This window comes from Typopeltis vanoorti, chromosome 14 (assembly GCF_054136105.1).
Source record: "Typopeltis vanoorti isolate ZY-2024b chromosome 14, IOZ_Tvanoo_1.0, whole genome shotgun sequence".
In the NCBI taxonomy this organism is placed as follows: domain Eukaryota; kingdom Metazoa; phylum Arthropoda; class Arachnida; order Uropygi; family Thelyphonidae; genus Typopeltis; species Typopeltis vanoorti.
This window is the reverse complement of record NC_143562.1, coordinates 20,118,134-20,136,062: the sequence shown is the minus strand read 5'-3', so window position 1 is coordinate 20,136,062 and position 17,929 is coordinate 20,118,134. Positions and strand designations below refer to the sequence as shown.

Sequence of the window (17,929 nt, the reverse complement as noted above, 5' to 3'; positions counted from 1 at the left end):
GGTCATAGAGAGAGAAAGCAGAAAGAGAAGGAAGGTCAGAGATAAGACAGGGAAGGGAGAGAAGAATTATTATTAAGCGAGTGAGGAGAGAGTTTTGCAGAACCAAGATTATAAAATCCTGAGGGCAGAAATTTATGACTATAGTGTTCGGAAGTGAACCTATAAGTAGTGAAACATAAAGTTTAATGTTATAAGCGAAATCTGCTGTTGTTTTGAAGAAAAGTTGATGCCGTAATCAGATAAAAGGAAACTGGACAGTCAATGCGAAAATTCTGATTAGTTCCAGTTAATCTGGATTACGATTAAATTCTATGTTGCCCTAGAAAAAGGTTATATTGATTACTTGGAGAAAAGTGAACAGGAAAAGATATTAGTACCTAATTACTGTTGTTTGGAATAGTGAAGTGCGACTTACAGTAATACAGTTTAAACTATGGAGAATATTTGTTATGTGTGTTCCGCTAAAGTTAATTAAGTTAATTCATAAGTGCTCTCTCAGTAATTTGATGTATTGAAGAATTTGTCTGGTAAGAGTAGTTGTATAAGTTTTTCTATTCTAGCATTAACTGTAATATATCTCCGACGCTCAAGGACCGGAATATATTTGCTTGGAATATTGCTTACGTAGTTTATTGCCTGCTGTGAATATAAACATTGAGCTGATAGATTTGTGATGACTGATTAAATGTGAAGTTCTTATGTTAACTTGAGATAAGAAGATTTGTGTTTTTGAGACTGTGAATTGTATATGAAGATTAGAACATTGAGTTGGCATACTGATTTAGGAAGATGTGTTAAGTTATTTGTATAGTTCCATTTTAAAATAGAGTTCTTGTATTTGTTAACCATATCATATATTAAATGTTTTATTTTGTTGATCTAAATATTGTGTTTGCCTGAATTCCTTATTATTGCACCGTTCATAAATATTCGAATCTTGCGGGAACCCCAAGTAAAAAAAATGATAATAAATAATTCGGCCTAATGAGAAGACTGCTGACCTAATTAAGAATTGATCCTACTATTTATATAGACTAATCTAAGAATAGGGTGGCGCAGTATAAATATAAATTTCCCTACTTTTGGATCGGTGATCACTTCGCAATTGGTTATTTTAATTATAAAAGTGACTTGAATCTAGAAGATAGATTTAGAACACGACAGAGAAAGGTCGTCACGACATAACACCATGTTCCAACATAAAAATGTGCACAAATTCACATGGAGAGAAGAGGCTAGGAATAAGAAAAGTCTCATTGACTATGTTATTGTTGATAGTGATGTTTTCTCCCTGGTGCAGGACACCAGAGTGTACAGAGGATTTGAAATTGGAAGTGATCACTATTTAGTCTTGAGCAGGATAAAATTGAATTTCATATTGAAAAGAAAAACATGTAAGAAAGTTTTAAAGCGAATAAAAGTTGAGCAGCTCTCAGATGTGAACTGTAGACTAAAATACACAAAGATTATTGAAGAAAAAATGAAAGAGTTTGAGAACAGGAATCAAACCTTGGAGATTCAGTGGCAAACTCTGAAGAAAACATTGATTCTGCCAGAGAGGCATGTGGTGAGGTTGTGTGCAAGGATAAAAAAAATCAGAACTCCCTGGTGGACACAGGAAGTTAAAGAGGCAGTGAAGGAAAAGAAGAAAGCATATCAAAAGTTCCTGGCAAATAAGTCAGCTTTTACTCTTACAGAATACAGAGACAAATGTAAGAAAGGTAAACAGTGTGTAAAACTAGCTAAACAAAAGTCATGGGAGGACTTTGGCAAGAATATAGAAAATAAATATCAAGAAGGTGGCAAAATATTCTGGAGGTTGTTGAAGAAGCTTAGGAATGGAGGAAAGAGTGCTGTAAAAGGAATTAGAGATGATAAAGGTGAAATGAAAACAGGAGAAAAAGATATCCTTGAAGTATGGAGTAATTACTTTGAAAAACTGCTAAATGAAACAAGCAGTGATGACAGCACAGTGATAAAAAACACTAACTAGGCATGCAGTCAGGAATACATATCCATACTTGAACTATAAAAAGCCATCAAAGGCTTGAAATGTGGAAAGGCAGCAGGAGTAGATGATATTCGACCAGAAATGCTGAAGCATGGTGGTATAAGAGTCTTACAGTGGCTGCACTGCATGGTTCAGAAAGCCTGGACAGAGGGACGAATTCCTGGTGATTGGAGTAGAGCTCTCATAGTACCCATATATAAAAAGGGAAATAAAACTGAATGTGAGAATTACAGAGGTATTTCCCTACTGAGTGTTCCTGGCAAGATCTATGCAAGTATACTTGAGAAACGGTTGAGAAGAATTGTGGAAGAAAAGCTTGGTGAAGAACAAGCTGGATTCAGGCCAAATAGACGCTGTCAGGATCAGATCTTCACTTTATGACAAATAGTCGAGAAAGCATGGGAATATAACAAAGATCTGCATTTAAGTTTTGTCGATCTGGAAAAGGCATATGACAAGGTGCCAAGAGAGAAGCTATTCAATACGCTGCAGTTATATGGTGTCAATGGGGCATTATATCAAGCAATACTTAGTCTTTATTTGAGTTGTAAGTCAGCAGTTAGAATTGAAGGAAGTACAGGAAGATTGTTTAATGTTAAATCTGGTGTGAAACAAGGATGTACGTTATCCCCTCTGTTATTCATGATCTATATGGATCACATTATGAAGGAATGTGGTATTAAACCTGATATCAAAATTGGAGATGTTAATGTCAGCTCTTTGCTTTATGCGGATGATGTTATACTTCTAAATAAATCCGCTACAAGTCTGCAAGATTCTCTGACTAAATTGAATAGCTGTTGTAATAGATATGGTATGAAGGTCAGCAATAAAAAGACAAAGACAATGAAAATAGGCAGAATCATTGAAAATGTCAACTGTGTTGTGAATGGAGAACCTGTGGAACAAGTAAAACATTTCAGCTACTTAGGCACGATTTTTACTGAAGATGGTAAATTAAATATAGAAATAGACAACAGAATCAGCAAAGCTGGTATGGTGGGAAGTCAATTGAATAAATTCATATGGAATAAGAGAGAAATTAGTCGGAACACTAAATTAGCTGTATACAAGACGGTGTTCAAACCAGTTTTAACTTATGGATCTGAGAGCTGGGTCAGAAGTAAAACACTTGACCAAAGACTAGAGACCGCAGATATGAGAGTCCTGAGAAAGATTAGAGGCGTGAACAGATGACATCAATGGCAATATCATATTAAAAATGAGGATATTTGGAAAGAACTTGACATTGTCAGCATCCAGGAATGTGTTAGCAGAGCTAATCTCACGTGGTATGGTCACTTAAATAGAATGGGAGAGGAAAGATTAGCAAAACAAGTGTTCTCTGCCAGGTTGGCAGGAAAACAACCCAGAGGAAGACCAAGATATAGGTGGATTGATACGGTACAAAGTGCCTTAGACGATAGAAATATAAGATCTGATAATGTTGTAGTCTTGACAAGTAACAGACTGATTTGGAGGAAAATTGTAGATAGGAAGTTAGTAATGATGTAATTTTTTTCATGTAGTACTGTCATATCCTGTACACCCCTTGAGGGTACATGGCAGGAATTTGATGATGATGATGACAAAGGATGCATTACCACCGCTTTCCTTAACAAGTGTCTATCGAGTACCCTGCTCATACCATCTTTGTTATTTTGGACAGACTGGTTGTTTTGCATTGATTAGAATTGAAGAACATCAAGACTGTATTAGATTTTTGGAATCAGACTAAACATCTTCATTTCAGCAAGTTTAAATTCAATAGTCTTTTCCTAGAAATGTAAAACTATGAAATTTTCTGAACATGAACCAATCAGACTGTATGCCAATATCCAAGTTTTGGGAAGTGATCACTATTATCTGTTCACAGGCGTTTTTAAATATATATATATATTTTTTTTTTTTATTCATGCAACTTTTTCTATTCTTCCTTTGAACTCTAATAGTGTAGTATCGTGTACTTCAGCTGTGACTGAGACAACAAGCTAATATGTGTATAAATTATGACTCATTTTTGCAATTCATCATTTGAATGTAGTTAATGGTTTGTCTCCCTGACGAAGTACACGTAACTTTGAATGAAATATATTGGAGTTTTGAAATTAAATTCTATATAAATTTTTACTATGTAATTTGCAAAGTTGTTTATAAGAACATTATAAGTAGGTTCAATTCCAGTTACTGAAAAGAACTTTTCCTAAGCATTTCTTTTTTACCATTCCCTGTGTTAGCAAGTCTTTAATGCAAGCCAGTTAATTTTTTTTCTGTTGGAAACTCAGATTTTTACCCCCACATCTCATAAAAAATTGACTTGCCCTGTTCCACACAGTACCAATTAGTTCAGAACCATAGGATGGCAGCAGTTATATGCTATGTCTCTAAAATCATTGATAGCCATGGGTTTTGCTTTTTGCAATGATTAAAGATGGAGACTGGCTGTCCATTAATTTCCAAAAAGTGAGTTGGCTGTATTAGAACTCTGCCTTTTTTCTCTTTGGGCAGTAAAAAAAAAACATTACAGGCTGTTATTTATTTTTCATCTTCCTTTTAATGTATTAGGTTCTAACATGTGACTTCAACCTAGTGTGTATTCTTTATCTGATTGTCTGTTTTGTGTTAGGACTGCCATCTCTGTATAGACTGGCTAAGTCACTTTCAGTTAAATATTTTGTCAGGTTTTTCTTGTGTCGTACGCATGATTCAGATTACAAGTCTTTCCAATGAAAGGCAAAAAAAAAAAAAAACACTATTGATTATTCTTTCATGTTCCCATTCTGTTAGATCATGTCATCTTAGATTAATTTTGTTTCACTAACACATTCTTGAATTCTTGAAGCCAGCCTAGTTGGCCAAGAGGTTAGCGTATGCACTCTCCAGCCAATAGGCTGCGGGTTCGAATCCTGCCATGGGCATGGGTGCTTGTAATTGTCTGTGAAAATACTAGTGGTGGTGGTCGACATTAGATACTGTTGGTGTAGATGATGCAGTTCTCTGTGGTTGGTGGAGAGAGGGAGCTGTAGAATGGGTCCCTCCCCCTCGATGAGTCTTTGGACTCCTTGGATATGTAATAATAATGTGAAGTTATATTCTAATATCTTAATTTTTAATATGGTTCAGCCATTGATACCTTCTAATCAACTGTCTTTAATCACCTCTTTTATTTGTATGCTGATTCTGTAATCCATAAGTTAAAATTGATTTGAATCTGTCATGTGTATGCTATTTTCATATTTTGGCTAATTTCTTTTACTTGGTATCAGATTAGTTTTGATACTGAGTAAGAGAAATGCTTCTCATTTGCTTCTTCTGAATGGCTTCTCATTTTTCCAGTAGGAGAATCCACTCTTACTGGACACACATCCCTTGACTGCCAGAATTTTTTATAAATGTGAATCTTGTTCATAAAAGGCATTTAATTTACACATTGTACTTTGAGTGTGTTAAGGGTCAGACAGTCCAGAAAACCTACTCTAGAGACCAAACGTGACATTTTGTCAAGCCACTCCAGGTCCAAGAAGTTGATAAAACACTAGTTTTTTATCAACTAGTGTAGTGTTGCTCAGAATAATGTAATGGAAACTTATTTCAGGGCTTCCATTACCCATTATGAGATGGGTATATCACATATACTGTTGAAATGACAATTTTTTTTTAAACGTTTTTACCACTCTTTCCTTTTCATTTCTTTAATGGCAAGTAATAATGACACATTTTTGATTTGATTATTTCAGTTTATATATACACCTAAACCTCTTTTTATGCGATAGATATGTTCCTAAAAATTTCTCGTAAATAGAATATGCGTAAAAAGAACTGACTCCATAGAAAAAGTGAAGAGTGGTTCCAAACCTGAAATATAAGCAAAATAATGAAAAAAACAAACATTAAATTCGTTAGGATCATAAGAGTTTTATTTACATTTCATGGAGAACACACATACATATAATGAATTTTAATAACTTTAAAAAAAACATTCATTTTAGTTGTTTGCTAAGGATTCTATTAAAAAAATTGTTATTCGCTATCAGTTTCTGACAATAAACGCAAAAGCTTTCGTTTTTGTGAGACCGTGATATCACTAGAACTACTAGATATGGTATTATCGTCATCGATTTCCACCTCAACTTATGGAATTCTTCTTTTATGTCTTGAACAAAAGTACCACTGGTTGTTTCAGTAGTTTTAAGCATGAACTCAGTTATTAATCGCTGTGTTGATGCTTTAGATAAGTCGCAATATAATTCTCTGTATGAAGACATTAACAACTTAAGATCATGTGAAAACTTCCCAGCACGTTCTTCATTTGGATCATGTTGGGCAAAATAATTGCCTAAATTACTGGCTAGTTTAAGACCTTCTTTAATTATATCACCAGTAAAAGTAGGATTATTTTGATCATTATCATTAACTTCTTCACTTTCAGGAGTCTCAGAAATAATCTCCACTATTTCGCCAAGAGGTTTATCAATTAACAATTCTTCGATATCTGCCGACGTAAGATCATTGAATCCTTCTCTGCCAATTTCACATGCTAAATTTATTATATTGGAGAATTCTGCAGTATGATTGAAGGGAACAGGAGCATTCTCTTTAACACATGCGGGCCAAATAGCTTTCCAGCATGCATTCATAGTTTCTGGTCTCAATTCAGATAACGATAATCGAACCTGATCAATACAATCCATAATTGAAATTTTTTTCCACACATCCATAACTGACAGTGTTTCATCATCATTTAACTTGTTCAAAACGTACTGAAATGTTCGTCTGACATAATATGTTTTAAAAGTCGCAATTATACCCTGATCTAGAGGTTGTAGCAATGATGTGGTATTGGGCGACAGAAAAAAAAATTGCACATTTGGGTGTTCTATGGCAGGATGACCAGGTGTATTATCAAGAATTAAAAGCACTTTAAATTTGAGACCTTGTCATTCAAATAGCATCTAACTTCTGGTGCAAAATGTTTGTGGAACCACTTGTGAAAATATCAATGGTCACCCAAGCTTTTTCATTGGCCATCCAATGAACTGGCAATTTTTGAAAACCTACGCCTTTCATTGGCCGTGGTCTTAATGATCGATTTATGAGCAGTGGTTTTAACATCCGATCTCCTAAAGCGTTCGAGCAAAATAGGAGTGTTATGCGATCCTTTGCTGCTTTGAACCATCAACAGTTTTATACATTTTTGATACGCAAGTTCTGTTTGGCATTTTTTTTTCCAGAAAAGGCCGGTTTCATCCATATTCCAAACTTGTTCACGAGTGTAACCTCCATCTTCAATTATTTTAGCAAGTTTTTGTGGAAATGCTTTAGCAGCTGTTTCGTCAGCAGAAGCCATTTCACCTTTAATTTTTATATTATGAAGAGCATGTCTTTTAATAAACTTAGCCAGCCAACCATTGCTTGCATGAAATTCATATTTTTTTCTCGATTGAGATAAAGTATCTGGCTGCAGTTTTTTAATCTGTTCATAAAATCTCAATGCTGATTGCTTGATGGAATTTCCTTCAACTGGCATTCTTTTTTGTACATTATCTTCTATCTACTAAAAGCTTTCGGCCTTTTCTAGAACAACATCTCTTATGTATGATGATAATTTCGCACTCGATTTTGTACCAGAACATACCACTTTTCTAATAGCCTCTTCATTTTTCTTTATAGATCTGACAGTTGATTCACAGACTTCAAAATGCTTACCCACAGCCGTCGCACCTTCCCCAGTATGAAATTTGAATTTTTATATCCAAAGAAATGGCTTTCCTTTTTTTTTTTTGGTTATCAGCAACATCATGTGAGGGCTGGATTAAAGTCTTCTGTTAATGAAATGAAAGTTTGAAAATTACATATAGCTTACCATTTATTATTTCTTAATTTTATAACGCGATTTTTATTTTGATTTCACTTAATAAAAGCAAATGCAGAAAATGCTCTAACTGTATTGTCTACTCAAACACCAAATTCAAACTGCTAAGAACTGCTTTTTTATGCGCAGTCAATTATGTACTGTAATTCGGGGAATTCCCAATTTATTTCATTTATTGGGAATATTCTACAAAATTCTCAGAATTTTCTTAATTGAAACGAGAATGTAATTCTACAAAATTCTCAGAATTTTCTTGAATTACGGATTTTTTCCTAACTTAGACTTTAGGTTGGTCGCGTAAAATGAATAAAAATCGCATAAAAAAAATTCACATAAAAAGAGGTTTAGGTGTATTCTAAAATTAACATTTTAAATGTGATATATGTAATTCATGTTACAATCCATTAACTTAAGTATGAAATGAAATTTTTCTTCATTTTAAATTCTATAAGCTATAATTTCCTGTTAATTATGTTTCTTCATAACCAGTGATTGAAAAAAATGCAGTCATCTGATCACTGACAATTGAAAATCTGCAGCTTGTGATCAACTTCTGCTAGTATCTTTTTTGACAATCAAGAATTAGTTGCAACCAACATCTTTAAAAATTCTTTGACTGCTGGTTATGATATCAACTAAGTGTAAGAAGAGTTCTTTAAAAAAAAATCAGTGTATATCTGAGGGAATGTTTTTCTAATGGATAACTATAAGCTTAGACAGAGTTAATAGCAAAACAAGTTTTTATTTACTCACCTCAGCAGATACATAAAAAAATTTTAGAAAAATCTTGATAGTGTTTATTGATAATTCTGTCTTAGTAATATTTTGTGCACACTTTCAAATGCATAAAACATAATAAAAATAACAGACTAACAGTTCTGAGGTGCTTAAGGATCAAAGCTGTATAACTGAGAGGAGACCTCCACATAGCCTTTAAAGGAATGCAGAGAACCGACCAGGGCTTCTGAGCTAATGTCCAATCCTCACCTTCTTGTGGTGTACCCTGCTGGGTATCTACCTGGATACAGAACGAACGAGGATGGGCTAGCAATTTGGGATTTAGCTGACCAAATTGTATTCTTATTAACTTAAACCAAAATGCAAAATGATGGTACATCATGACAAAATTCCATGCTGGCTGGGGCGTTGCCCGGGTTCAACAAGGCCCCCGTTGTTTTCGCCAGGGGAACCAGGGCAAACAGCAAAAAGTCAGCTACTGGAACAAATCTGTACCGATCTTTAACTCAACATCACCAAAGTTAAAGATCGGTACTATCAACATAAGAAGCCTGAATGGCAAACAAACGGAGCTAGCTGAGGAATTAGATAAGTACCAGATTGACATAATAGGGGTGACCAAAACAAAAAAGACAAAAACTGGTGAAATCTTTCTGAGCAATAAATACAAAATGTTATATTCAGGCAATGACAATAAAGGAAAAGAAGGAGCAGCCATAGTATTCAACATTAAATATGAGGCTAATCTTCTTGAATGGCAGGTAGTCTCAAGTAGAGAGTGATGTGGGCAAATATCAGAATGTGGAACTAGACAATGAGACTTATTTGTGTCCCACAGAAGGTTTTACTAAGGTAGAAATGGCAGAATTTTTTGAGACTTTAGAGAAAGCAACTGACACAATGAAAAAGGAAAAGTTGGTCCTTGTTGGGGATCTAAATAGCAGAGTAGGAAATGATTGTCAGACATACAAAAATGTTTTGGGAAAATTTGGAGAAAAGAGCTAAGCTGATCATAATAGGCAAATACTTGTTGGATTTCCGCTCAGGACATGGACACGATTATTACTAACACCATGTTCCAACATAAAAATGTGCACAAATTCACATGGAGAGAAGAGGCAAGGAATAAGAAAAGTCTCATTGACTATGTTATTGTTGATAGTGATGTTTTCTCCCTGGTGCAGGACAGCAGAGTGTACAGAGGATTTGAAATTGGAAGTGATCACTATTTAGTCTTGAGCAGTATAAAATTAAATTTCATATTGAAAAAAATAATGGAAGAAAGTTTTAAAGCGAATGAAAGTTGAGTAGCTCTCAGATGTGAACTGTAGACTAAAATACACAAAGGTTATTGAAGAAAAAATGAAAGAGTTTGAGAACAGGAACCAAACCTTGGAGATTCAGTGGCAAGCCCTGAAGAAAACACTGATTGATTCATCCATAGAGGCATGTGATGAGGTTGTCTGCAAGGATAGAAAAATCAGAAATCCATGGTGGACTCAGGAAGTTAAAGAGGCAGTGAAGGAAAAGAAGAAAGCATATCAAAAGTTCCTGTCAAATATGTCAGCTTTTGCTCTTAGAGAATACAGAGACAAATGTAAGAAAGCTAAATACTGTGTAAAACTAGCTAAACAAAAGTCACAGGAACACTTTGGTAAGAACATAGAAAATAAATATCAAGAAGGTGACAAGATATTCTGGAGGTTGTCGAAGAAGCTTAGAAATGGAGGAAATAGTGCTGTAAAAGGAGTTAGATGATAAAGGTGACATGAAAATGGGAGAAAAAGATATTTTTGAAGTATGGAGTAATTACTTCGAAAAATTGCTAAATGAAACAAGCAGTGATAGCACAGTGGTAAAAAACACTCAGCAGGCATACAGTCAGGAATACATATCCATACTTGAAGTAGAAAAAGCCATATAAGGCTTGAAATAGTGATATTCGACCAGAAATGCTGAAGTATGGTGGTATAAAAGTCTTACAGTGGCTGCACTGCATAGTTCAAAAAGCCTGGACAGAAGGACAAATTCCTGATGATTGGAGTACTGTTGTCTTAGTACCCATATATAAAAAGGAAATAAAACTGAATGTAAGAATTACAGAGGTATTTCTCTACTTAGTGTTCCTGTTAAAATTTATATAAGTATACTTGAGAAACAGTTGAGAAGAGTTGTGGAAGAAAAGTTGGTGAAGAACAAGCTGGATTCAAGCCAAATAAATGCTGTCAGGATCAGATCTTTACTTTATGATAAATAGTAGAGAAATCATGGGAATATAACAAAGATCTGTATTTAAGTTTTGTCAATCTATAAAAGGCATATGGCAAGGTGCCAAGAGAGAAGCTATTCAAAACGCTACAATTATATGGTGTCAATGGGGCCTTATATTAAGCAATACTTAAGTCTTTATTTGAGTTGTAAGTCATTAGTTAGAATTGAAGGAAGTACAGGGAGATGGTTTAATGTTAAATCTTGTGTGAGACAAGGATGTTCATTATCCCATCTGTTATTCATTATCTATATGGATCACATTATGAAGGAAAGTGGTATTAAACCTGATATCAAAATTGGAGATGTTAATGTCAGCTCTTTGCTTTATGCAGATGATGTTATACTTCTAAATAAATCCTCTACAAATCTGCAAGATTCCCTGACTAAATTGAATAACTGTTGTAATAGATATGGTATGAATGTCAGCAATAAAAAGACAAAGACAATGAAAATAGGCAGAATCATTGAAAATGTCAACTGCATTGTGAACGGAAAACCTGTGGAACAAGTAAAACATTTCAGCTACTTAGGCACGATTTTTTAGTGAAGATGGTATATTAAATAGAAATAGACAACAGAATCAACAAAGCTGGTATGGTAGGATATCAGTTGAATGAATTCATATGGAATAAGAGAGAAATTAGTCGGAACACTAAATTAGCTGTATACAAGACAGTGTTCAAACCAGTTTTAAATTATGGATCTGAGAACTGGTTTAGAAGTAAAACACTTGACCAAAGACTAGAGATCACAGATATGAGAGTCCTGAGAAAGATTAGAGGCATGAACAGATGGCATCAGTGGCAATATCATGTTGGAAACGAGGATGTTAGGAAAGAACTTGACATTGTCAGCATCCAGGAATGCGTTAGCAGAGCTAATCTCAGGTGGTATAGTCACTTAAATAGAATGGGAGAGGAAAGATTAGCAAAACAAGTGTTCTCTGCCAGGTTGGCAGGAAAACGACATGGAGGAAGACCAAGATATAGGTGGATTGATACGGTACAAAGTGCCTTAGACGATAGAAATGTTGGATCTGATAGTGTTGGGGTCTTGACAGACTGATTTGGAGGAAAATTGTAGATAGGAAGTTAGTAATGATGATGTAAATTTTTCATGTATTACTATCATATCCTGTACATCCCTTGAGGGTACATTGAAGATGCAACTGATGATGACTAACAATTCCTAAAGAATTGTTAGTCTTATATGTTTAAGTTGTTTCTGATTTAATTATTTATATTGTAATATATATAAATTTCTTGCACTTTATTGCTTATATTACTTTCCATATCATTTGCAGTGTTCCTGAAACTGAATTTTACTTAGAAACAGAACAGCTTATATCTGAGATAGAGAAAATGACATCTCATACCTTTGATGATATGGATCCAGATAGGTGACTGTAGGATTTGTAGTTAAATGTAAGTATTCTTCTTCTTAATTTTCAAATTTTGTAATCATTATAGCTTTTTACTTATGAAACAGTATACGAGTATACATTAAACAATTGAGGGAAACTAACCATTTGTTGTTTTAATTTCATTACTTATGTGGTCTCCTCAAGTAAACATTAAGTAGGAATGAGAAAATCTTGCTAGCCTGGTTAGCCAAGTCTATAGTCACTGGTGTGGCATGCATATTTGAATATCTTTTTAGATGGTAGAGGATTTTTATCAACTAGTGTAATCTCTACATGAGATCATTCTTGGCTCATCCAGGTACTAATGTGATAGATTTATAATCTTTTGTGGATGGGATGCTCATAAAAAAAAAATGCCAAGTGTCTTATTTTATGTACATACAGCAGGTTGTAAACTTATCACACATTAGAATCATGGATTGGCTATGTACTGGATAAACTAGAAACCCTGCTCTAAAGACCAAACATGGTTACTTTTTTTTCAAGCAACTTCAGGCATTCAATAAGTAGTGTAGGTGGTGCTCTTACACTGAGCTATGGAAATTATCTACAGCTAGTGTTCTTTAATAAGATTGCAACATCTTCCAACGTCTGTTTTGCAGTTGAGACATAAATAATGTAGAATTAATAATAAACTTTAGATATTTAATAAAATGTTGGTCATTATTTCTATAATAATAAGAAAACAATAAACTTTGTAGGTGTTATTTCTGGGAAAATTCCCATGTTACTCCTCTAAGTAAATATTATTTTTATGGCTATTTAGCCTATTTTTGTTTATGAGTACCCTTTTTTATGATGTCACTGGCTTTTTACTCAAATTTTAGGGCATTACTGATGTTTTATATGGAGAGATATATGAAGAATATATAGGAAGAAAAATCGGACATACCTTTGTGGGATGTTGCTGGCTGTCTTCTTTTTCAGTCGCATCCCAGTGCATGGCGATATACATTCGTTGTTGAAGGAAGGAAGTATGACCTGAACAGAAGGGGGGGGGGTCAGAAAAGTGGGGTTTGAAAGATGTGGGAGAATTATTGGTGAGGCAAGAGGTATGCAAACTTTTTTTGAAAACCAGAGTTATTTTATATTCTTTAAATTATTAAAGGTGGGCAGAGAATACATTGGGATGGAGGCGAACATAGAAATTTTTGGGGAATGAGAAGGATGTTATGGGATGAGATCAGAGAGAAGGATATTATTTTTCTCTTTAATCTTTTTAATAATTTAAAAAATATTAAAAAAAAACGTGTTTTACAAAAAAAAACGTTTGCATACCTCTTGCCTCACCAGTAATTCTCCCACATCTCTCAAATCTCACTTTTCCGACCCCCCCTTTCCGTTCAGGTCATATGCCAGGATGCCACTGAAAAAGAAGACAGCCAGCAACTTGCCACAAAGATATGTCCAGTTTTTCTTCCTATATATTCTTCATATATCTGTCCATACAAAACACCAGTAATGCCCTAAAATTTGAGTAAAAAGCCAATGACATTATAAAAAAGGGTACTTCTAAACAAAAATAGGCTAAATAGCCATAAAAATAATAAACTTTGTCCCAAAAATCCTTTGCCATCTATTGGTCAAATGGCAAATGTTTTTTACTGAGGAATTAAAAAAAAAAAAAAAAAGCAATTTCTGATTCAAGAGATAATTTGTTATAACTTTTCCACCTTCATAATATAGTTGTGAAGACATGTCATTTTTAATTTGATAAGAAGACCTGGGTTTGAATCTGTAGAATGTTAGTAACCTTGATATGGGCTTTCAGCTGAAGATAAGTTTAAGTTGAGTAGTCATATAGAGGTGACAAGGTTTTACCTCCCAGAAATGCTTATTCATCTTTGAAAAATAGGCCAATCTGCCAACCATGGAAAATATGTAATATATTGGCCTCATAGCGTTTGTTGCTTTAACCAAAATTGTACATAGTAAGTGAAAGTAGGTAAGTAATCTGGTAAGTCAAAATGTTTCTGTAAATCCTAAATTGCAAAAGGATGACATATACTGTGAGTTTAGAGCAAACTTAACTGCTGCCTAGTTTAATAATATTTACATTATATAGTCACTTTTTATTACACAGTTATAGCAAACTTGCTCATAATAAACTATCTAAAAAACGTCCTGGCAGAAACCTCATTGCTATTCTAAAAGAAATTTACTGTCATGTTTTATCTATAACAAACTATTTTTAATCCTTATATATTAAAAATTTGACTGCATTGCAATCAGGAAGTTCAGTTTCACCCAGAACATAGAGCCATTATGAAGTTTTTTTTTTCTCCTGGAAACTTTAGTATTTCATCTTGCATAACAGACAGACCAACAATACTTCAATCGACTGCTAACTAGCCTTATAGCTTAGTTTCTTGAGGTATAATTTCGAATACCTCAATCATTTCCCTTTCTTGTTACTTACATATAGTAGATTATGCTGGAAGCTGATATTTAAAGAGTGAAGAGATTCATTTTGAATTTAAATATAAAAAAAAAAAAAAAATCTAATGGGGTATATCTGACTTTAAAAATTAAGCAGTAAGAGAGAGAGAGCATAATTTACAAGTTTATAACCTTATAAAATGTAAAACCTTGTGAAATTCTAATATATATATATATATATATATATATATATATAACAACTTGGTATCACAAAATTGTTATATGTATAGTAAAATTTTGAATTGTTGCAAAAGAAATGGAGTCTCCATAACTCAGTCAGTATCAACAATACCCTTTTGTTGGAACAACATGCATTTGAATCTTGTCTAAGACATGCATTTTTATCAGGGTTTTTCAAGTAACGGTGGGTTTTGCCAGTCTTGTATGGAGAATCAAGTGTTTTCCTGTCCTGGGAACTGTTTTTAACCCTGCAAAGTAGGCAAAGCAAACAGAAGTATATGTGATTCATAACAATTAACCTCCCTCCCCACCAAAATCATAAGCAGTAATTGAGTTTCTAAGATACCAAGTTATTTGGTCATGACATGCCATTGAGCCAAACATGAAAAGAAGATGGGAAAAGAAATGAGTATTATTGTTGTTACCTGACTTACATAAATCACATGTCTCCATGAGAAATCATTTGGAACAGTTGTCAATCTGTTGTTTGTGTTGATGCTTTCCAAAAGAAGGCAATTTGCTGTATCGAAAACCCCTGATCACAATTAGTCAGTTTCTGCATTTGCCTCTTCTACAGATATTTTCACACTAACCTACAATAACATGGGCAACAGCTACCCATCATCCTTTTACAGTTGAATTGCTGACTAACCTACTCTGCTACTCCCATTTGTCTTTCATTCTATTTACCTCTGTTCTCTGGACCAGCCTTTCCCATAGTGTATTTTACAATGACTACAACTTTTAGCTCTTCAAAAGGGAATATCAACAGATTGCTTTTATCTTAACCCCCTGTCCACATATGGCATTAATTTACTATAGACCTTATGGGTTCTTGTATGTGGGAATGATATAAAAAAATTTAAACTGCTTAACACTTTCAAGCGGTGTGGGGTGTCCTGCCAGGCAATGAAATTCGTCTACTTAAAATTGCCTTCTGTACTATGTTTCCTAATAGTGTATTGTTTTAATCTGTAGCATATGTGCACCAGTGTCTAGATGTTCATTTTTCCGCATAATGATATCTAACTACCTCGGAATGTTTACTTTCTTGTTCCTTTAGCCAGCAATGCTCTACACAATGTACGGTGAAATGTTTGTACAGTAACATAATGTATTTAAACTAACTTTCATTCTTATTGTGGATAAGTTGGTTCCAGCCTAAATGGCAAAATCTAAAAAAACAACACATTCTCTACATCTTCACATTTCATAGGTTGAGTACAAAACTGGGGGAGAAGAGTACTCAGAACACTTCAAGCAGGTGACTGCTATTTTGAAAAAGAAGTTAGTTCATCTGAAAATGCAAATAAGAAATAAAGAAGTTACATACCTTGTGCATTAAAATGGCATAAAAATAAATAAATAAACAGAATTGGGCAATCTGGAAATTGTGTTTAATTTTAAAACCCTCCAAAATTAAAAATTGTGTGGATTTACCAAATAAGTGGCCACCATCCTTAATGGGATGCCAGGGAAAGAAGAAAAAAATCCTTTACTTAAAGGATTAAGAGGTGGATGCACATCAGAATCAAAAATTATGCAACTTCATCCCCCCCACCTGCTGCAGTGATTTTACTTGAAATGACCTAAAAGGGAAATAAAATTGAATGCAAAAATTTCACATTGATTTCCTTTACTTCAAGTAAAATTTATGCAAGCACTCTTGAGAAAATGCCAAATCAGATAGTCATGAAAATAACAAGGGGAAAAACTATTCAAAACACTGAATCTGTATAAAGTATACATATTTACTGCTTTGTAAACAGAGCAGTACATAGATTATACAATAGTTCATATTAGGTAGTAGTTAGAATTGAAGGATGCACAGGAAAATGGTTTGATGCTAAGTGAGCCATAAGGTAAGGCAGTTGTATGTTATCTCCAGTTATTTAATAAGCTGTATGGACCACATAAGTGAAGTTATATTAAAACTAGTATTCAAATAGAAAATATTTAGTTACTGCTTTATGCAGATAACATTATCCTTTTAATTAAATCTGTTACAAGTCTTTAACAAAATTAAATAATTACTGTGACAAATTAGTTATAAAATTTGTCAAAATCTAAAATTAAACTAAACAAAAGTAAACTGAAATTGCTGTAATAGCTAGAGATGCATTAATCTTATAGAATGAATTATAGAATTTATAAAATGGATGAAAAACAATATAAAAATTGTTTTTATATTGCTTTATAAATTTTGAAAACAATGTGTAAATCTGAACTTTATACTGCTTAATGTTAGCCATATAACTTTACACTGTGCATCTTTTTATAACATATCACTCACAAATTATTTTGGCCTTACAAATTGCATGAAATTTATTGCTTAATCAATATGTTAATACAGTAGCTTTTATCTAGGTAAATAAGCAAAGTTGTTCTGTGATGCCAGCAGTAAAGAGTAATACATGGAAACAAGTTACCTTCCTTGTACAGGAAATTGCTGAGTTCTTCCTTTGTGATGCTCTTCATCTTGCGATAATGTGATGGTTTGGACATGAATGTATAATTTACTGGCCCACAAAAAAAAAAAAAAAAAAAAAAAAAAAAGTTTATAACACTTGTGCATTGGAAACATTTATTTTTTTGGTCTTTCAAAGACATATATTTTATTTGTATATAAAGCTGTATAAAGAGAAGTAAAAGTTGCAATTTTTAAAGAAAGGAAAGTTATGACTTGACAAAGAAAGATTTTTTGTATCTTGAAGTGTATAATAGTGATGAATTTTAATGCCGTTTAGAGAAAACAAAAGGAGCATTTTGCCTCCAGTATATAAAAGAAAGTGGTATAGTAGTTAGAAATTTTAATGTTTTGAAGAAAAGGTTATAAAATGATTGCATCTTTTGACTTCCAGGTGGAAGTTAAGTGATTTGGTTGAATATACAGTATTCTATTAGATTATAATCAGGGTATGACAAAAATGTAAGGCTGTACATATCTTCATATCACATCAATCCTTCCATCTGCTTGTTACATGTATGGAGTCAG

The 17,929-nt window shown here is 33.6% G+C and overlaps 1 protein-coding gene across 1 annotated transcript in view; it reads left to right on the top strand.

Annotated features, from left to right (window-relative positions):
• Window positions 1–17,569, top strand: part of LOC150099281 (uncharacterized) — a 109,487-nt gene extending 91,918 nt beyond the window's left edge. Inside the window, exons 10-11 of the mRNA XM_090404302.1 lie at window positions 12,196–12,316; window positions 17,302–17,569. Coding sequence (XP_090260428.1) covers window positions 12,196–12,295 — 100 coding nt within the window. The 3' untranslated portion in view covers window positions 12,296–12,316; window positions 17,302–17,569. The remainder of the gene's footprint in view (window positions 1–12,195; window positions 12,317–17,301) is intronic.
• Window positions 17,570–17,929: the final 360 nt, after the last annotated feature.